Source organism: Hyperolius riggenbachi, chromosome 4, assembly GCF_040937935.1.
Source record: "Hyperolius riggenbachi isolate aHypRig1 chromosome 4, aHypRig1.pri, whole genome shotgun sequence".
Lineage (NCBI taxonomy): Eukaryota > Metazoa > Chordata > Amphibia > Anura > Hyperoliidae > Hyperolius > Hyperolius riggenbachi.
The window spans coordinates 481,294,723-481,317,209 of NC_090649.1; the positions used below are offsets into that span (position 1 = coordinate 481,294,723).

Consider the following 22,487-nt stretch of genomic DNA (forward strand, 5'->3'; position numbering starts at 1 on the left):
GCAAATTGCTTAGCTGCTTCCTTTGATGGCTTGCAGTAAAATACCTTTTGCTCCCAGAATTCCCTGCTGGTCATAGAGGTTTGTTCCTGTTAACTTACCTGGAGTCTCAGCCTTTCCTAATTGTTTGCTAAGATTATCTTAGAGTAATTCCTTGGGAGTGCACTAGCATTCCTTCTAGCATAGTCAGGTTGTATTATCTGTATTGCCTTGTACTGTCTATCTGTTGCGATTGTCTTGTCGCCAGCGGCGGTCGACAGGAAATCGTTCTGTCTGTCTGGATCGCATCCGCCCTAGCGGTAGTGGCGGTGGTTCCTTCTGTACTCTGTCTGGGAGTGTAGGCCAGAGCTGCGGTTGCTACTGGTTACTCCTTCTGTCTGTCTTGTCTGGAACGAACGCTTGCTGTAGGCTCGGTGAGGTAAACGTTTAGCAAGCGTTTGCGTTCTCTATTCATTTTCGTGTTACATTGGTTAGTTAGGGTTGGCGCATTTTGTCCCTGTTGTGCTTCTCGTGCGGACACCGCGCCATTAGCGTGTTTTGTTGCAGTTGCGCTTTTCATGCGGCGACCGCGCTTAGCGAGTGTGTTTGTTATTTTCCTTGGCGTTCTGATCATTGTTGTTTGCTGTGTCTTTCTCACTACACTTGCGCTCTGTCTTTACTCGGTCTTGTGCCACTGTTGGCAATCGCCACTCTTGCGATTGTGTTCCCACTTGGTTTCCGCTGTTGTGTGTTCACCGTCGCCGGGTGGCGACTAGATTGGTGGACACACATACATTCTGTCTCTGTGCTCACTTTCTCTCTACAGGTGCATTGCACCAAAACTGGGTTCTGTCATTTAAAGAGACTCCGTACTAAAAATTGCATCCTGTTTTTTATCATCCTACAAGTTCCAAAAGCTATTCTAATGTGTTCTGGCTTACTGCAGCACTTTCTGCTATCACAGTCTCTGTAATAAATCAACTTATCTCTCTCTTGTCAGACTTGTCAGCCTGTGTCTGGAAGGCTGCCAAGTTCTTCAGTGTTGTGGTTCTGTGATGCATCTCCCCCCTCCAGGCCCCTCTCTGCACACTGCCTGTGTATTATTTAGATTAGGGCAGCTTTTCTCTTCTCTCTTATCTTTTACAAGCTGGATAAATCCTCCTCTGAGCTGGCTGGGCTTTCACATACTGAGGAATTACATACAGGCAGAGCTGTCTGCACTCTGCAGGAAGAAACAGCCTGACACTTCAGTGGAAGATAGCTGCGGGGGGAAAGAAACACACAAATGATCTCTTGAGATTCAAAAGGAATGCTGTATACAGCCTGCTTGTGTATGAATGTATTTTCTATGTGTGGACATATTGTACATCAACCTACTTCCTGTTTTGGTGGCCATTTTGTTTGTTTATAAACAAACTTTTAAAAACTGCTTTTAACCACTTTTAATGCGGCGGGGAGCAGCGAAATTGTGACAGAGGGTAATAGGAGATGTCCCCTAACACACTGGTATGTTTACTTTTGTGCGATTTTAACAATACAGATTCTCTTTAATACGCTTGTGGAGGACTTCCGCAGTGTTGACCACGGAGATAATTCCACAATCGTTACAATCCCCAACTGAGCATTCAGTCTAGCTTTGCTCAGGAATCATTATAGCTGAGTCTGTGTTCTCTGATGTCTTTTCAAGTCCAAGCCTGCCCCTTTCTGGCTCTGCTATAATGATTCAGCTATAATGATTCCTGAGCAAAGCCAGACTGAATGCTCAGTGGGGGATTTTATCAGGGCTGATAACAAGCAGGCTGAGCAGTGAAGAATGAATCAGAGAGCAGGGTAGGAGTTTTCTCTAATGTTCCCACTGATATATATGGTAAAATACATGAGGGTGCTTCATCACTGGTTCACTTTAAGGTTACATGAGTAGGCGTAACCATTTATGCATGGGCAAATACTGGTACCAAGCTGTACTTGGGTGATCAGTAAGGCCAAGACGGGTACTTAACTTAAGTTTAAACTCTTTTCAGATGATAGCAGGTGCCAACAGTTCTCAATGGTTTGGTCCATGGTGGATGCTCTGAATTAGCTTTGTACTAACATTATTCCTGACCTACCTACTTTGTCTTGTCTTCTGCCTTAGTTCCTGAACTCAGCTGTGTTGGCCACCTGCCCGACCTCAGTCTGATTACTGGTGAACTCTCAACATGCTGGACTCTACCTTGTGTACCACCTGGCTTGCCTTTGACCCTTTTTATTTATTACAATGACTGCAGCTGGAACTCCAGATACCAATTTTTCCCCTATGGACTTTCATGTTCTCTTTCTGGCAGGGTAATACCAGGAGGAACATTTGCAGCAAAGTAGTCCACTGCCACTAGGGGTAGCAGCTCATAGACCCTTGCAGAATATTCTGGTGAAGACCAGAGACTACTTAGCCTCTTAGACTTCAAGCTTTGGAAGAGCCTGTGCCAACCAATGATGCCAGGGTCAACAGGTTTCCGTCATAACAATTAAAGGACACCCGAGGTGAAAATAAAGTAATTAAATAAAAAATTGTATCCATCCTCCTTCTCCTACAAATGACATTTTAAGATATTACTGTATTTCACAAATTTATATTTAAAGGGAACCTAAACAGAAGGAAATTGATTTTTCCTTTTAAAATACTAGTTGCCTGAATCTCCTGCTGATCCTGTGTCTCTAATACTTTCAGCCACAGCCCCTCAACAAGCATACAGATCAGGTGCTCTGGCTGAAGTCAGACTGGATTAGCTGCATGCTTGTTTCAGGTGTGTGATTCAGCCACGTCTGCAGCCAAAGATATCAGCAGGACTGCCAGGCAACTGGTATTGTTTAAAAGGAAACATCCATATTCCTCTCAGTTTAGGATCCCATTAAATCTACTTTTTAAGTTTTTACCGTTTTATTTTATTATTTTGCTCAATGACACATTCATTGAAGTATGCCAGAGCTAAATCTATTAACTATTGACCCTTGTTTTCTCTTTCCTGCTCTCAGAAGCCATTTTCTGCTAGGAAAGTGTTTTATAGTTGTAATTTCTTATCAGTGAGGGTCACACTGTAGTCTGACCCAATCCTGATTCAGACAGGAACTGCCACTTACATACCTGATATTTAACTCTTCCAGACAGAGAAAGAAACAAAGAAACACAGCACTGTACATACCCATGTTTATCTCATCTGCTCTGACACATGACCTGTCCCGTGTCACCCACCGTGCGCTGCCCATCCATCTTTCCAATCCCTTGCTCTTCCATTAGCGTTATACATGCCACCAGTGTATAGCACGCAGCACGTGTGTGAAGTCACGCACACGGCTTCGCACACGGCCCACGCCGGCGGAGTGTATACCACTAACGGAAGAGCAGGGGGTTTCAAAGATGGATGGGCACCGTGCAGTGGGTGATGCACTTTTAGGCGGACTTTTATTACAGTCCGATTTTTTACACTTTTTTTTAATCTTTTTTTGCATGTTTTTCGATTTATTGTGCACAAATTGTACAGGATTTTTTGTATGCCATACGGATTACTTGTTCTCTTTGTATGCCATATAGATTACTTGCTTCCTTATTGTGTTTTTTATTGTGACAATCTTGGCATGCAACAAAATCCACGGGGGAACTGCACACCTACCCTGGAGGTGCAGGATAAGTAATATCAATTTGAAAATCCAGAGAATCCGCACACTCTTGTATGAACCAAGTTCAAAAATTTTATCAAAAAATCGTGACATTAGCCATTCCATAGACCAACGATTCGTTTCGGGGCCACGCAGGGTCCCCTTTGTCACCATTCTGTGTTTTACTGCCTTGACAAAGGGGACCCTGCGTGGCCCCGAAACGAATTGTTGGTCTATGGAATGGCTAATGTCACGATTTTTTGATTAAATTTTTGAACTTGGTTCATACAAGAGTGTGCGGATTCTCTGGATTTTCAATCTTAGCATGCACACTGCACAATGTGGAGCTAATTGTTTGCAATTATTACCACTGTTCATGCTTTCTGACACATACACTGTCCATCTGCCTATTTGGGAATATTTACTTGGACAGTGTGCCAGACTACTACCTAATATGGTTTTCACTTGATTTACACTTTTTGAGTAACTTGTTTACATGGTCTTTGGAATGTTCATATACGGTAATATGATTTGATATCTTTAATCACATCCTCCTTGATACATATAGCATATTGGGTCATATACATTGTCTGGCCTTACTAGCCACCATTCATGGCAATTGGGATATAATTCACAGGTTTATGCAAGCAGTATGATCCAATTGATTAATAGTTAGACTAATATCTGACATCTGCTTTGCCCATATTGCCATACACTACCGATTATTATCTAGATCGGGGCACCCGGGTGACATTTTACTTGGGCAAGGTGCCAGATTATATCTAAAGTACCTTTTCTTTATTTATTTTTTTCGGATGCTTTTTTGTCATATGTATAAATTGATACTATGGACTTGATTCACTAACCGGCACTAAGCCACAGCGTTAGACGGTTTGCGCCCATAGGACCACCCAGAGTGCGCGCAGTGCGGCAGCTTATAGTGCGCGATGCGACGATAACGTCACATCCCGCTGCCCTTTAAACGTCGCACCCATTGCGTCAAAAACGGCGCATCGGGTGGCCCAAAGCGGTGGGCACCCGATGCGCTGTTTTCGTTGCAACAGGTGCGACGTTTAAAGGGCAGCGGGATGTGACGTTATCGTCGCATCGCGCACTATAACTAAGCTGCCGCGCTGCGCGCACTCTGGGTGGTCCTGTGCGCGATGTAGCTTTGCGGGCTATTAGTGCCAGCAAAGCTACATATGGGGCACAAAGTGGCTTTTCACAGCGGCGATAACACTTAGCGGCGCTTTGTGAATCTAGCCCTATGTGTACCGACCAAGGGGAGGCATGACGGCCATATTTTGTTTTTAATTATTGTTCCCTTAAAGAGACTCCGTAACAAAAATTGCATCCTGTTTTTTATCATCCTACAAGTTTCAAAAGCTATTGTAATGTGTTCTAGCTTACTGCAGCACTTTCTACTATCACAGTCTCTGTAATAAATCAATGTATCTTTCCCCTGTCAGACTTGTCAGCCTGTGTCTGGAAGGCTGCCAAGTTCTTCAGTGTTGTGGTTCTGCTATGCACTCCCCCCTCCAGGCCCCTCTATGCACACTGCCTGTGTATTATTTAGATTAGGGCAGCTTCTCTCTTCTCTCTTCTCTTTTACAAGCTGGATAAATCATCCTCTGAGCTGGCTGGGCTTTCACATACTGAGGAATAACAGACAAAGGCAAAGCTGTTTGCAGGAAGAAACGAGCAGCCTGAAACTTCAGTGCATGAAAACTGCAGGGGGAAAGAAACACACAAATGATCTCTTGAGATTCAAAAGGAAGGGTGTATACAGCCTGCTTGTGTATGGATGTATTTTCTATGTGTGGACATACTGTACATCAACCTACTTCCTGTTTTGGTGGCCATTTTGTTTGTTTATAAACAAACTTTTTAAAACTGTTTTTAACCACTTTTAATGCGGCGAGGAGCGGCAAAATTGTGACAGAGGGTAATAGGAGATGTCCCCTAACGCACTGGTATGTTTACTTTTGTGTGATTTTAACAATACAGATTCTCTTTAAGAAATTGTTCTAATAAAATATTCATACTCCTTAACTGGTCCAGGTATTTTCTTTAGATCATGATCTATTTATCACCATTTGTAGTGGGAAGCTCTTTTTCTTATTTTTGAATAGTTTATTATCCAGAGTTGAAAAACTCACTTTCTTCCCATTAAGTACCTCCTAGAAAACCCTATATAAGGAGGAACCCTATGTATGCTCGACCCTGCTTGTTTGTTTTTACGGTGGGTGACACAGGACAGGTAATGTATCAATGCACACATTGCCATCGCCACCACACACCCGATCGACCACAACCGCCCCACCTCTTGCAGCATGGCCAATCGATTTATGTTACTGATTTTGGCCCGAAATTGGTCACATTGTCGATCAGGCATGCACTAAGCGGCACCGATTTTCATCCAATTCAATAATAATTACAGTGGGTTGCAAAAGCATTCGGCCCCCTTGAAGTTTTCCACATTTTGTCACATTACTGCCACAAACATGAATCCATTTTATTGGAATTCCACGTGAAAGACCAATACAAAGTGGTGTACACGTGAGAAGTGAAATGAAAATCATACAGGATTCCAAACATTTTTTACAAATCAATAAGTGCAAAGTGGGGTGTGCATAATTATTCAGCCCCCTGAGTCAATACTTTGTAGAGCCACCTTTTGCTGCAATTACAGCTGCCAGTCTTTTAGGGTATGTCTCTACCAGCTTTGCACATCTAGAGACTGAAATCCTTGCCCATTCTTCTTTGCAAAACAGCTCCAGCTCAGTCAGATTAGATGGACAGTGTTTGTGAACAGTAGTTTTCAGATCTTGCCACAGATTCTTGATTCGATTTTGATCTGGACTTTGACTGGGCCATTCTAACACATGGATATGTTTTGTTTTATTATTATACCATTCCATTGTTGCCCTGGCTTTATATTTAGGGTCATTGTCCTCCTGGAAGGTGAACCTCTGCCCCAGTCTCAAGTCTTTTGCAGTCTCCAAGAGGTTTTCTTCCAAGATTGGCTTGCCCTGTATTTGGCTCCATCCATCTTCCCATCAACTCTGACCAGCTTCCCTGGCACTGCTGAAGAGATGCACCCCCCGAGCATGATGCTGCCACCACCATATTTGACAGTGGGGATGGTGTGTTCTGAGTGATGTGCAGTGTTAGTTTTCCGCCAAACATAGCGTTTTGCATTTTGCCTAAAAAGTTCCATTTTGGTCTCATCTGACCAGAGCACCTTCTTCCACATGTTTGCTGTGTCCCCCACATGGCTTGTGGCAAACTGCAAACGGGACTTCTTATGCTTTTCTGTTAACAATGGCTTTCTTCTTGCCACACTTCCATAAAGGCCAACTTTGTGCAGTGCATGACTAATAGTTGTCCTATGGACAAAGTCTCCCACCTGAGCTGTAGATCTCTGCAGCTCGTCCAGAGTCACCATGGGCCTCTTGACTGCATTTCTGATCAGCGCTCTCCTTGTTCGGCCTGTGAGTTTAGGTGGATGGACTTGTCTTGGTAGATGTACAGTTGTGCCATACTCCTTCCATTTCTGAATGATCGCTTGAACAGTGCTCCGTGGGATGTTCCAAGGCTTTGGAAATCTTTTTGTAGCCTAAGCCTGCTTTAAATTTCTCAATAACTTTATTCCTGACCTGTCTGGTGTGTTCTTTGGACTTCATGGTGTTGTTGCTCCCAATATTCTCTTAGACAACCTCTGAGGCCTTCACAGAGCAGCTGTATTTGTACTGACATTAGATTACACACAGGTGCACTCTATTTAGCCATTAGCACTCATCAGGCAATGTCTGTAGGCAACTGATTGCACTCAGATCAAAGGGGGCCGAATAATTATGCATACCCCACTTTGCAGTTATTTATTTGTAAAAAATGTTTGGAATCATGTATGATTTTCGTTCCATTTCTCATGTGTACACCACTTTGTGTTGGTCTTTCATGTGGAATTCCAATAAAATTGATGCATGTTTGTGGCAGTAATATGACAAAATGTGGAAAACTTCAAGGGGGCTGAATACTTTTGCAAGCCACTGTATTAAATCGGATGGTCGATCAGCCATCAAGTCGAGAGATGTATGGCCGCCTTTAGACTGTGACTATGATAGCAACACTAGCTTTGCAGCCCTTTTGGAGAGCAGCTCATGCCGTTAATTATACTTTGTAAAAGCGCTGCAGACAAACATGAGTGTAATAACAATAAACATTAAAAGTTACAGGTGTGCTATAATACAGAGAGGGTCATTGTTGGCTTATGAGGCACAAAGTAGTTCTGAAGTGATGCATTATGGGTTTCGGTTTTAAGACGCGGAGAAGTAGATCAATAAAGGAAATGATGAGTTATAGAATAAACGTGATATTTAACAGCTTCTGCTCTAATAGTTATAATGTTAACATTTGTATAGCACTTTTCTCCTGATGAACTCTTGAGAGCTGCAGCCACTGAGAGTGCCACCACGGAGCATTATGGAGTCTTGCCCAAGAACCCCTTACTGAATAGGTAACACAGGCACCAGCCCAGGGTCTCCTGTGTCAAACGTGGTGTCATTGACCAGTACACTATCCAGCTACCCACTGTAGAAAACAGGCAAATGACACTCAGTGATCTATAATGTGACAATCGCGTTCATCAGCCCCTTCTAAATATGATGTATAGTGAATCTGGGAAGTGCTGAAGCTGGAATGACGTTACTTTTTCAGATCAGCTGGTCGCCAAGTTTATCAATAGGTGCCTTGGTGTCCTAATACTAGGTGTACTTGTATACACAAGTGCAGTGGTCCTCAAACTAAGGCCCGCGGGCCGAATGTGGCCCCCTGAGGCTTTTTTTACCGGCCCCCCACACACTAAATGTATTACTTATAGATGCGGTCAGCTACATCCTTAAATATTGGTGGTCCGCATATACAATACCAGTGCTGGCACCACCCATCCACATGGAAGCCAAAAAGCAGTAATTCGCTGGTTTCCAATCAAATTCCACATCAGGTGACACTGCTGTCCAATTGGACTGCAGGTTGTCACCTGGGTATGCTTCACTGTCTGGCCAGCAAAGACTTCTGCATCATTTTATGTGTACTCCGGACCCCCCAGCAGTCTGAAGTATGTTGAGCCGGCTCTTGACCCAAAACGTTTTGGGACCCCTGCACAAGTGTATACAAGTACAAGGCGGTCATAGGAAAGGAGCACATGATCATGTGATCGTGTGCCCCTTTCCTATGACCACCTCATACTTGTATTAATGGGCATACATAATCAGCCCCAAATCACTTGATCATGTATCGCTGTTGGCCTTGTACAGCTTTGTCTTATGTTGTATAACCTTGTTATGTCTGTCATCCTTTGTATCATTGTATGTATTTATTGTCCAGCGCTGCATAATATGTTAGCTCTTTAGAAATACGATAAATAAAAATAATAGTAATTAATGGTGTTTAAAATAACTGAAATTGAAGGTCTAATCAATAGCGCAATGGACATGAATTACTGATTTTAGCGCTTTTTTTAAATACAGGCTTGTCACTAGCATCAACAACTATCAAAGAAACTGTCCTTCTGTAAACTCCACATACAGTGGGATGCGAAAGTTTTGGCAATCTGTTACAGCACAGCAAGAGCGGTTCAGAGCGTTTTTAAAAACACTTGCGCTTTGAAGCTTGGCTAATGTATTTCAATGGGATGGTGCACACCAGAGCGATGTGCTTTTTCCAAACGCAAACTCGGGTCCTGCAGCATTTTTGCTGATTTCTGATTCAGCCTCAATGTTAAGTATAGGGAAGTGGAAAATCGCTCGGAAAAGCGCTAGATCAGAGTGATTTTCCAAACGTTTTTTGTTACAGAAGCTGTTCAGTTACAGCTCTACTGTAACAAAATATAAAAAAAGCTAGGCAGGTGTAGAAAATCGCTCTGCACATGCCTAGAATCGCTTTAAAAAAACACTCCAAAAAGCGCTGAGCGTTTGCGATTACGCTAGCGCTTTTTGGTGTGTACTGGGCCTAACACACATTTGAAGCTATATTTCTGCTTTATATCACTCTGAACAGATTCCAGTCACACTATTACAGCCAGTGAGGACTGTTTCTGTATGCTGGATGTGCTGGACACAGTCCTCCATAGTAATGCCCACAGTGAAAGCTGTTCTCTGTAAACACCATATTTTCTTCACATAAAACATAAAAAAGATGAAAAAGCCTTTTGTATTGCTATTTGCTAGTAATTACTGGAAATATATGTGGCATTTAGAATTTTAGTTAAATTTGATATTTGTCCTTTAAATTGATAAAATGTGTCATCCATGCGTCTCCTCATTTGCACTCTCAAGTGGCTGAGCATGGCAGCCATGTCCAGGAGCAGTTTGCACATGTGCTGTTACAATTGTTTTTGAACCACGCATGCTCAGAATGCTCCCTGCCACGGCTGTTGTGCTTGTCGGGAGCGTGATAAAGGAGGAGCACAGATGGGACAGAGCACACACCATAGCTGCAACTGAGCATAGTCTCAGGGTCACCTTAATACATTTCTTGGCCCCATACTGGACAAACCAACTGGCACCAACTAGATCGTGGAGTTTCCAAGCTTTGAAATGATCTTTCGACTTCGTCCCACAAATGCTCAACAGGATTGAGGTCAGGGTGCTGAGATGGACATGGAAGCAGGTTAAATTCTGATTGATGTTCCTCAAACCAATTTGAGACCAATCTCGCATAGTGGCAAGTGCCCACAACAGGCAGCTTTTCCTATTTTTCTGTGATACCAAATCTTGATATCTTGATGGTTTCCTGCTGCTAAAGCCCATCCTTTGCAAATTCCGTCTAGTTGTGTGTTGGGATATGCTTTGTGATCAGTAATGATCCTAATCAGCTAATTACGATTACACAGAATTTTGTGTACATTTTTGCAATTACGCCTGTAAGTAATTACAAATTGTTAATTCAATTGATTTTGTATAATCATTCGTAATTTAGCGTAATTTTCGCATTGTGCCGACTTTAGAGGTTAATAGCAAGGCCCCCCATATATCCTACTGCTACCAAACGTTAAAGTGAACCTCCGGACTAAAAATCGACTCAGCAGCACTGAAAAGGCTTGGTGTTTCTTTAACAGTTTCACAGCATATGAACTTTGTTTTTCTTACCAAAGCATCATTTTTAGCTGCACAGAATAAAACTGCCTGGGCTTTTTTCCCCTGATGCTGTGCAAAGCATGATGGGATTTCTAATGTTGTTCTCGTTCTGCTGTTTTTGTACAATTTTTTTTTTTACATTTTGAATTTGACATTTGAAGCCTAGCGTGTGCAGCTGGGGGGGGGGGGGGGGGGGGGGGGGGAGGACACAGGACAGTTGGAACTGTGTCTCCTGCTCCTTGTCACCCCCTTTCAACAAAAAAGATGGCAGCCCCCATGAATCACAAACATTTGCCTATTCTTTTAAAACAGGGTGGGTAAGAGATTATATTACCTATCTATTCTAATTAACATAACTTGATGACAGTATGTTTGTTTAGGCTGAAGTTCCCCTTTAAGAAGAGTAGTAGGTACAGGTCCAAAAAATAATTTTTCAGAAAGACCTTGTATTTTTTGAGAAAATAAATTTTTAAAAATGCAAAGAAAAACTGTTTTTAAACTCTCTGAATAATTACAGTTTAAAAACCATCTTTGCTTCCATTTTTAAAATTGATTTTCACAAAAACTACAAGGTCTTTTTGAAAAATTTTTTTTTTTTACTTGTACCCACTATTTTCCTTAACATAGCAATTTTGGTAGCAATAGCTTGTATGGGGGCTTTGATATTGACCTTTAAAGTCGGCTTAAAATTCTGCAAAAATTACGCTAAGTTACGAATGATTACAATTACAAACAAAATAAATTACGATTTTCCCTGAAATTTTGCATTACGATGATGTGTAATTGCGCTTAGACGTAATTTCTGTTTATCCCTATTTGTGATGCACCTGCAATGAATTCAGCTGTAATTTGTCATTTTGTTTCCCCTCTATTAATGTGGACTGTGTGTGCCATTCGCCTTTTGCCTCTCTTGTTCACCAGTCTTTTTTTTTACCTTAGTCCTTATCACTTGAAGTATTTTTTTCTTAAAGGACAACTGAAGAGAGAGGTATATGGGGGCTGCCATGTTTATTTCCTTTTAAGCAATACCAGTTGCCTAGAAGCCCTGCTGACCCTCTGCCTCTAATACTTTCAGCCAAAGCCCCTGAACAAGCATGCAGCAGATCGGGTGTTTCTGACATTGTCAGATCTGACAGATTAGCCGCATGCTTGTTTCTGGTGTTGTTCAGACACTTCTCCAGCCAAACAGATCATCAGGACAGCCAGGCAACTGGTATTGTTTAAAAGGAAATGGCAGCCTCCATAGTCTTCTCACTTCAGTTGTCCTTTAACTGTCACTCTCTAATTACCTGAGATACTGTTGGGTGAGAAAATCTTAAAAGAATTGTCCTTTCAGAGATGCTAGCATTAGCTCTTCTTGCACTGATGATCATCCCTCAATCAAAGTCACTTAAATCTTTCTTCTCACCCATTTGACATTAAAGAGAGTCTATAAAAAAAACCAGATACTCACCTAAGGAGAGGGAAGGCTCTGGGTCCTATAGAGTCTTCCCGTTCTCCTGGCGGTCTCCTTGTGCCCCCGCAGGCTGCTCTGTTTCAATCCCCTGCCGCGGGGGACTTCGGCAGTCTTCAGAGGCGATCAGGCTCCTGCAAACCGGCGGCTCTGTGCTGCACACGTGCGAGTGCTCGAGAGAGGGCGCTCATGTGTGCGCAGCACGGAGCAGCCAGTCCTCAGTAGCACTCGGGCCAGAACAACTGGGAAGAAAGCAGTCCACGACCGAATGGTAATGGACTGCTAACGGGGGAGACTGCGGGGGAACGCAAAGACCGTGAGAACAGGAAGGCTCTATAGGACCCAGAGCCTTCCCTCTCCTTAGGTGAGTATCTGTTTTTTTACTTTTAAAATGGCTTCAGACTCCCTTTAACTTCCGTGATCACTACGTCGTCTGAAGCTAAGCGTTACTTATATAAGCAACTCTGCGTTTTTACATCACTCTACGTCACTGTTGGACTGGTTTATTTTTAAATATTTATTTTGGTCACTCAGTGTATCAGTGTCAGTCTAGAGAGTAGTGGGTTGGAGGCACTAAGGAAGGAAGGGGACAGGGGTTAGTGGGTGAGACAGTAAGCCTCCAGTGCTACCCAAAGCAAATTATAGGTTTGTCTGAACAGGTGTGTTTTGAGAGTACATTTGAAGATTTCTAAGCTTGGAGAATGACAGGCAGGCTATGGGAGAGTGATACAAAGGAGAGAGACAGCCCGTGAGAATTCCTGCAGGAGTGAGAGGAGATGACCAAGCTAGAGGACACATTTAGATCAGCACAGAAGAGGTCACTAGAAAGATAGCCTGTGAGGAGTAACGAGGGACCCAATCCTGAGACCACCCTGTGCCGCATTATACCAAACCCACCGATTATCCACTGAGAATTATGTGCCAAAGGCAACCTTTATAAATGCACACATTAAAAAAATGATAGTGATTTCCAAAGTGTCTCAGAGTCTTTTACAGCAATGTTCTTGTCTGAGATTACTAGCATTATTTCTTTTAGAAGAATTAGGCATTTACACAGCGCTGACACATTTTAAACAGTATTTCATGTCACTAACTGACCCTCACAGAGGCTGACAATCTAAATTCTTGTCAGTCCAAAATTCATTTTGGGGCAGCCAGTTAAGCTAATAGTTTGTTTATAGGAAGTTGAAGGAAACCAGAATGCCAGGAGGAAATCAATGCAAAAAAGGAACTCCGCAGAAAAACCAACCCAACATGTAGGACCGAGACTGTACATACATGTTTATCTCATGTTATATGTCACTTCACATACCCTTTTAAGGTTTCATAGCAACTTCATTGTGCGCTAAGAGAACTGCCTGGTACACATTTTCAATTATAATTGGCCAATCACTGATCAATTCTACCACCTCCATGTAGTATGAGGGTTAGCAGATATTGACTACTATGAGCAGATGTAGGTATATTCTCATACTACTAGAGCTGGTAAAATTGTTCAGTGGTTGGCCAAACATAATTGTGTACCAAGCTTTATACTCTTGCTTAGACTGCAAGACTATCTTAAAGTCTACTTACTCTTTCACCTCCTTGGAACTGAAGTCCAGATATCGGTTACTGACCCACTGGATCTCAAACCAATCCCTGTATCCGTTGTTCCCACAGCATTTGAACTCGATCTGGAGCAGGTCGAGGGTCCTCTTCATGTAGCATCTTCCTGGGGTATCCGTGTCCTTGTAGAACCTCATGCCATTCTTTAGTCCATGAGCCAGAGTGCTCTCCAGAGACCCCCTGGTCACCAGACACATAACAGCGATGAAGAAGATGAAGACGTTGAACAGCAGACAGATGGACAGGTAGGGTTTGAGCATGGGCTTCCACTTGGAAAATTTGGTGGGGTCCAGGGAGTCGTAACAGATCTTCCCAGCGAATGCGTTGAGGGAACAGGCCAACGCGCCCATGAAGATGAGGGAATTGGGCACAAAATGGCTTTCGGCGTTATCCATCAAATCGCTTCTTTTCCTAAGCTCGATTTTCAGGAATATTCCCATGGTGAAGAGGGCGATGCCGGCCAGAACGCAGACCCAATTCATCAGCCATAAGCCCTGCGCTAACTTGACTCTCTTCCTCTGGGTGAACTTGACCTTCATCAGAGCCATGTTGGCAGAGTGCAGATTGTGGACCTACTTGGAGAATTCAACGGTTTGCCAACGGAACGGAAGAGTTGAGAGGAAGGCCGTCGCTCAGTCCACCACTGGCTGCATGAGGCGTGGCTCTTCCATGCTGGCCACCCTAACCTAAAGTCGGAGAAGCAGATACAGTGGCTACTACTGTGTTATTAATGGCTAAATGACTAAAAGGCAGGTGGACAGAAGCAGCTACACCTATCTGTGGTGGCCCGGTCCCACCGAAGGAGAAGCAGCATGAAACTTTCAGATGATTAAAGCTACAAGTGCAAGACGTCACCTAAATACCTCTAATCCCCCCTTCATCCCATTTGCAACAGTCTCTGCCAACCCAGATAATCAGCAGACATAATCCTTGTTTTACTGGTTAGTGGATTTCTCCTTTCACATACTGAGATGCCTTTTACCAGCTCCCAAACAGTGTAAGTTACACAGAAAGGAATGAGACAATTTCCTTATGAAAGGAGTGTAGTTATACTTCTGCACAGTCACTTTTAGGATACAGACAGGCCCCTACTTACTAATGGCTCAAGTTACGTTTCAGAGATTCAAACAAAGTTGTCTTTATGTACAAACTACACAATACTGTTTTTTTTTTTACTATAGGCTGGGAACACACTAAGCAGAAACGCTAGCCTTGCAGGAAACGCCGCGAAAACGCACATAATGCAAGTTAAGGGGCCTCATGTAAAACGCATATACTTTTACAATATGCGTTTTTTAAAACCCTGGTTTTGTTGCATATTTTTCAAAAATGCATATAACGAAAGTCAATGGTGACTCAGATATTTTGTGTTTTAGTGTGTTTTTCATGCATTTTTACATGCGTTTTTTATTTAAAAAAATCAAGTCTGATGATGTATTTCCGCTTCCTGTGGACTGCAAAACACATATGCGTTTTGTATATGCAAACCGCAAATGCATTAAAACACATGCAAAACAACGCATGTGCATGAAATAAAACGCAAACGCATAGAAAACGTAATACAAAGGCACAAACGCATATGCATAAAAACGCGACGTTTCCTGCACTGCTAAGTGTGCTCCAGGCCATATACAGCAAAGTTCCCAGTATTCAGCACTAACGGGGATCGCCTGTTGTGCTTGTTGGTTGCTTGAGCAACTGGCCAAAAAAACCCACACACTGCACCCCTGAATACTCGCCGAGCCTCCAGCGACATCTTGTAGCCTTCCTGTTGCTCCTAGAGGCTTTCCAGCGCGCTCCATGCACGGAGGGCGGCAGGTCACCTGACCCGCTTTGGATCATGTGATCACGTTGGAAGCCATGCAAAGACACTGGAAGCCGATAGGAACCTTAGGAGCCATGGTAAGGCTACAAGATGCTGCTGGAGACTCAGTGAGTACTTTAACGCCTGCAAAAACCCCGACTCGACCCCCCCCAAGTCCCCGTTATCCCCTCAGGTATGCCGGTTAGATAAGACTTTCGATTGCCCGAGTTCAAATACTTAAAGGAATACTGTCAATTAACATGTTTTTTCAATTGAGATAGGAAATGTTTGGGAAGTGCTGCTGTATACATTTGAATCTTTATCTCTTTGTTTACTGTTATCTAATTCCTTTCACAGTTTTCTGACAGCAAATCTGAGGGCAGAGTGAACCATGAGGAGAGAGAGGGGGGGGGGGGGGGGGTTCCCTCACAGTGCATCTGTTAACTCTGTGTATGTGTGAGAGAAAGCTCTGCCTGTCTCTGACTGAGCTCTCTGCAGAGAGTAGAGGAAATATATCTTATGTGCAACGTAAACATTTGTAATTGTGTGTATTCAACCTGACACCTGACAGGCTTTTAATATAACTCTGCTTCAATATTACACTGTTCTTAGAATGTCAGACTGCAAATGCAAATGTTCATCCCTTTGCAAATGAGACATTCCAAACGCAGCTAAAATCTACACACAATGAATTACAGCTTTTGCCTCTGATATTTAACATGAAAAGAAGGAAAATGTTTACACATCTACTTAGACATTATTTGTATATGTACATTTGTATATATACGGCGTGGGGAGCCACTAGAGGACCCAGAGACCTCCCTCTTCCTAGGTTAGTATTTGATTTTTGACACAAGCGTTCCCATAGTGTAACTCGCAGTACACTGGGCCAGTCAAAATCATCAGAAAGTGCATTTTATTGAACCAATTCCAATCTGCATACAATTTGCAGGCAAGTCAGAAAATCTAGCGTCTCACTGGCCCATGGGCGTCCGCAGAAAATTTTCCAGGGGGGGGGGGGGCAAAAAGTGGGGAGCAAAAAGCGGGGCAGCGCGCGCAGCGCGCCGCGCCGCAAATCTGGGTTGGTGTTGTGTGGGGCAAAGGGTGGAGCTACGTCATGCGCGCCGCGCCGAAAAATTGGTGTGGTCATGAACCAGAATGTGGGTGTGGTCGTGGGTGGAGACAAGTTTACATGAACTAAGCAATGGTGGGACATTAGATTAGGACAGTGGTGGCGAACCTTTTGGAGGTCGAGTGTCCAAACTGCAAAGTCACTTTACTATCACAAAGTGCCAACAGCAATTTAAATTAAATACAAACGTTTTAACTTATACATATACATTATGGAAAATTAAGTTGAAAATAAACTGTGAAGATAAACAATTTCATCCTCCTGAAAAAATTATTCATTTTTTTTAGAACCTCCCAGTTTCATTTTCTGTTTTAAAAAGCGGAAAAAGTAGGTTTAATGCTATTGACTCATATAATGATGATTCAGCTTTTTCCATAGTCTCGCAGTTAGCAATCATGTGACCCCCATCAAGACAAATTCAGCAATCATGAGGCCCCCAACATGACCAACTCAGCAATCATGAGGCCCCCAACAAGACAAATTCAGCAATCATGAGGCCCCCAACAAGACAAATTCAGCAATCATGAGGCCCCCAACAAGACAAATTCAGCAATCTTGAGGCCCCCAACAAGACAAAGTCAGTAACCATGAGGCCCGCAACAAGACAAATTCAGCAGTCATGAGGCACATAAATAGACAGCTTTTCACATAAATAGGCAGAATGCCCCCTTAATATGTAGACACCTCTCACCTGGCAGCAGTTCCCCACAATACACTCAATCTTACAGCAGTGGTTCCCCAAAAATAGGTAGCCCCAGGTCTATAGGTGTCCCCAGAATAGGTGGCCAGCGATATAGATGTCCCTAGAACTGGTAGCCAGGGGTAGAGATGTCCCCAGAACAGGTAGCCAGGGGTATATGTGCCCAGTATATGTAGTCAGGGGTATATGTGCCCAGTATATGTAGGCAAGGGTATATGTCCCCAGTATATGTAGGCAAGGGTATATGTCCCCAGTATATGTAGGCAAGGGTATATGTCCCCAGTATATGTAGGCAGGGGTATATGTGCCCAGTATATGTAGGCAGGGGTATATGTCCCAGTATATGTAGCCAGGGGGATATGTCCCAGTATATGTAGCCAGGGGGATATGTCCCAGTATATGTAGGCAGGGGTATATGTCCCAGTATATGTAGGCAGGGGTATATGTCCCAGTATATGTAGCCAGGGGGATATGTCCCAGTATATGTAGCCAGGGGGATATGCCCCAGTATATGTAGCCAGGGGTGTATATGTCCCCAGAAAAAGTGGCCATGTGTGCCCCAGCAGGAGGGGAGCAGCGCAGAGAAGAGGGAGAGCTATGGGCACTCACCTTAGGGGGCTCTCCCTCCCTCTCTCGCTCTCACCTCCGGAGTCCGGAATGAAGTGTGCAGCGGCTGGGCAGCGGGCGGAACTTACCTCCTCTCGTCGCACGCGCCGGATGGATTAGCCGCTACTCTGGCCTGATCCAGACCAGAGTGCGGCACCAGAACTTCCGGCGCAGGAGCGAGACGAGGTAAGGTCCGCCCGCTGCCCAGCCGCTGCACACTTCATTCCGGAGGGGACAGCGAGGGGGGGAGAGCCCCCTAAGGTGAGGGAAGGGGGGGGGGGAGAGACGTCCGCCCTTCCCCACTGTGCCCATAGCTCTCTCTCTTCTCTGCGCTGCTCCCCTCCTTCTGGCTGCACGGGCACGCGGCCAGGGGGGGGGCAGCGGGCGGCCAGGCTCGGGGGGCAGATGCCCGGTTTTGCCGTATGTGCGGACGCCCATGCACTGGCCATCTGTAATCAGGGACCTATATGTGTTTGGAAGCCACAAGCACTCTACATCCGATCTACAATGTGGCCCCTTACAGGCTGAGTTCACACTTACCTTTGCAATAAAAACCAACATTTTTCACATGTGGTTTTTAACATGTTCCATACCGCTGGTACATGTATGTGTATGTATGTATATATATTGCCGTTTCGTGATCCGGGAATGAGAACAACTTGTTCTCAAACCTGATCACAGTGTCTGTAATGAATGATTAGCTGTGGCAGGTAGATGCAGCCACTCATTAACAAAACTCAAACCTGTAAACAGTACTTCCGCATTCTATTAATAGAACATGGACATATTTGTAGCACCATCTTGTGGCCAAAAAGTAAATTGCACCCTAACACACCATTACATACACAGTACACTCATTTATATTAAGTTTTAACCCCTTACACCCCTACGTTATAGTTACCAAAATACTCGTAAACCCCCCCCCCCCCCCCCCAAAAAAAAAACAGTTACCTTATGGACTTTTTCGCATCGGCGCACACAATCTCCTGCAATCTCCGCCCCAGGACTTAACGCTAATTGGGGTTACGCAGTCCTGGGGGAGCCGCCACGTTCACGCCAATTGGGGTGAGGGGGTCTTTAGGTACTTAAAGAGAACCCGAGGTGGGATTTTATTATGCTAGTGGGGCACAGAGGCTGGTTGTGCACACTAACACCAGCCTCTGTTGCCCCATGGTGTGCCTCCAAGACCCCCCTGCGCGCCGCTTCACCACCCGCAGTGCTAGCGACACGCAGCGTGTCGCCAGCACAATGTTTACCTAAGCCTATCTGTTAGCGCCGCTCCCCCACCTCCTCCGTATCGGCACTACCCGCCCGCGTCCCTTCCCTCCAATCAGCGGGAGGGAAGTGACGTGGGCGGGTAGCACCGATACAGAGGAGGCGGGTGAGCGGCGCTGACAGACAGGCTTAGGTAAACATTGTGCTGGCGACACGCTGCGTGTCGCCAGCACTGCGGGGGTATAGCGGCGCGCAGGGGGGTCTAGGAGGCACACCATGGGGCAACAGAGGCTGGTGTTAGTGTGCACAACCAGCCTCTGTGCCCCACTAGCATAATAAAATCCCACCTCGGGTTCTCTTTAAGCTGATAAAAGGTCTGGAGTTGATTTGAGATGCGGTGCTGGCATGTGGAAGATTTTAGTGTGAACAAACAACATGCAGACAAAGGAGCTCTCCATGCAGGCAAAAGAAGCCATCCTTACATACCTGGGGCTTCCTCCAGCCCCCTTCAGGCTGACGTCTCTCGCCGTCTTCCCAGGCTGCCTGGATCTTCCGCTAGGCATGCTGGTAAACACACCTGTCGGCGCAGGTTGCAATCCGGCCGCTTGTACTCCCCCACCGCGCTCCCGTTGAGCGAGAGCGTCCTGCACCTGTGCATTAGTACTGCTCTGGCGCAGAGCGCTTCCTGCGATTGGAGCACAATGGGGAACGCACGTACGGACAGGCATGGACCTAACTGAATATGTATTTTTTTTCTGCAACGAACATGCGAATTGCATGTGATGCAAGTCCACGGAAATGCAAAGTTTTGCATTCCAAATGTGAAAATGTGCATGCGTATATGCAGTTAATTCCGTATAATTTCATATAAATTACCTTCATTGGTATGCTTGGAAAAAATTCACGTTAAAATGCAAACAAAAAAAAGAAAAGAATCAAATCCGAAAAATCATTAAAATGAAGTATTGCAAACATGGTAAAACGCAGCCGGAAATGGCAAGGGTAAGTGTGACCCCCGCCTCGCAGAGAGGAGCCAGCAGCGTATACAAACAAGGGTTGTACACAAAGCACAGCGTGCGAACACTGCAAGCTATTTCTGGAGAAGGCTGAGACTGAGGACAGCCCTAAGCTCTGCATGGTAAGCCTGTGACCTGGTATACATTCTGCTGGTGATTGGCAAGGAGACGGATAAGTGACAACAACACAGCGCTCTACCGGACTACTCTACTATTCCACTCCTGTCTATCTGCCAGAAAAGGTCTCTTCCCCTCCCATACCCAGAATAACTACAACAGTTCTACACATCAACTAGCTCAGGGGTAGGGAACCTATGGCTCGGGAGCCAGATGTGGCTTTTTTGATGTCTACATCTGGCTCACAAAGTAGGTGTTGAGTCACTAAGCTACACTGCTCAAGCAGCGCAGCTTAGTGTGGCAGCACAAGTAAAATGTTCAAAGGCACGCTACTGCTGTAGCATGCACTACTAACTTACTTGCGCTCCCCCCAAAACGTACACCTGCTCAAATTGTTCCACCCTGGAACCTGTCAGGTCCAGTGACTTTACAGGACGGGATCCCTGCACTTTGATTGGCCCAATAGGCTGCCTGTCACTTGACAGGCAGCCTATTGGGCAAAAGTACGGGGATCCCTACAAAGTGAATCAACCCCTAAGCCAACTAGCTGATTGTACAAGCTGTTATTTGGGCCCTTTCCCACTAGCAATCGCAATCACAAACGCCAGCGATTGCGATATTTCATTAATTCTGTTATGCGATTGCGATTTTCATTTGCATTGCATTATCATGGTAAAAAAAAATAAAAATTCGCTCCAGAATGCGATTGCGATTTGCAAATCAAATCACTGTAGTGGAAAATACTTCTCGTGATTTCTATGATAAAGTAACAACCCTAGCGATTTAAAAATCACTAGCGATTTAGCAATCGCAATCGCTCTAGTGGCAAAGGGCCCTTTGTCGGCATTTCTCCTTTCTGGCTCTCTGGAAAATTGCTGAAACCCAAGAGAAGCTGAAGACGTGTCTGACACTTCCGCAGCCCAGTGGATCAACTGTATACACACCACCATGGCAACAGGGACGTGAGCCCTCTGCTGCGCATGCGCACTGTCCCAGTTTAAAACATATTGTATGGCTCTCAGGGAAATACATTTTAAAATATGTGGAGTTTATGGCTCTCAGCCAAAAAAAGGTTCCTGACTCCTGAACTAGCTACTGCTGGCGTTTGGGACCATTTAAAGAGAACCCGAGGTGGGGTTCTTCCATCGCAATCCATATACAGAGGCTGGGTCTGCCTATAGAGCCCAGCCTCTGTTGCTAGTTAGTTTCCTCTAAAGCCCCCCCTGCGCGCTGTCAGACCCCATAAAACACAGCCGCGCTGGCGACACACAGCGTGTCGCAGCCGTCTGTGTTAAGCTCACTACTGTCAGTCTCCGCTCTCCCCCGCCTCCTGAATCGCTCCGGTCCCCACCCACGTCCCTTCCCTCGCCGCTGATTGGAGGGAAGGGACGCAGGCGGGGACCGGAGAGATTCAGGAGGCGGGGGAGAGCAGAGACTGATAGTAGTGAGGTAAACTGTGTTTTATGGGGTCTGACAGCGCGCAGGGGGGGGGGGGGGGGGCTTTGGAGGGAACTAACTAGCAACAGAGGCTGGGCTCTATAGACAGACCTAGCCTCTGTATATGGATTGAGATGGAGGAACCCCACCTCGGGTTCTCTTTAACCTCCTTGGCAGTTAATTTTTTTTTCAAATTGGCAAAAAAATCATTTTTTTAATTTTTTTTTTTTGGTTTCATGTAAAGCTACCAGAGTGGTAGCTACATGAAACACCACTAGAGGGCGCATGTGGCCCTCTAGTGCGATCGTCGACGGCATCAATGGCAAACAGGGGAGCGCGTATACAACGCGTTCCCCTGTTTGGCTTCTCCTGTCGCCATGGCGACGATCAGCATGACGTCATGGACGTCAGCCGACATCCTGACGTCAGGCGCACTCGATCCAGCCCATAACGCTGCCCGGAACTCATTGGTCCGGGCAGCGCAGGGCTCTGGCGGGGGGGGGGGCCCTCTTCTGCCGCTGCGTGCGGGCGATCGCCGCAGAGCGGCGGCGATCGAGCTGTGCGCGCGGCTAGCAAAGTGCTAGCTGCGCGCACAGCACTTTACATGACGAAAATCGCCCCACAAGGGGCTGAGATAGCTCCCTGCGCGGC

The 22,487-nt window shown here is 45.1% G+C and overlaps 1 protein-coding gene across 1 annotated transcript in view; it reads right to left on the minus strand.

Moving 5' to 3' along the window:
* Positions 1-14,626, minus strand: part of PRPH2 (peripherin 2) — a 41,240-nt gene extending 26,614 nt beyond the window's left edge. Inside the window, exon 1 of the mRNA XM_068232987.1 lies at positions 13,777-14,626. Within this exon, the coding sequence (XP_068089088.1) occupies positions 13,777-14,357 (581 nt within the window). The 5' untranslated portion in view covers positions 14,358-14,626. The remainder of the gene's footprint in view (positions 1-13,776) is intronic.
* Between the last annotated feature and the right edge of the window lie 7,861 nt (positions 14,627-22,487).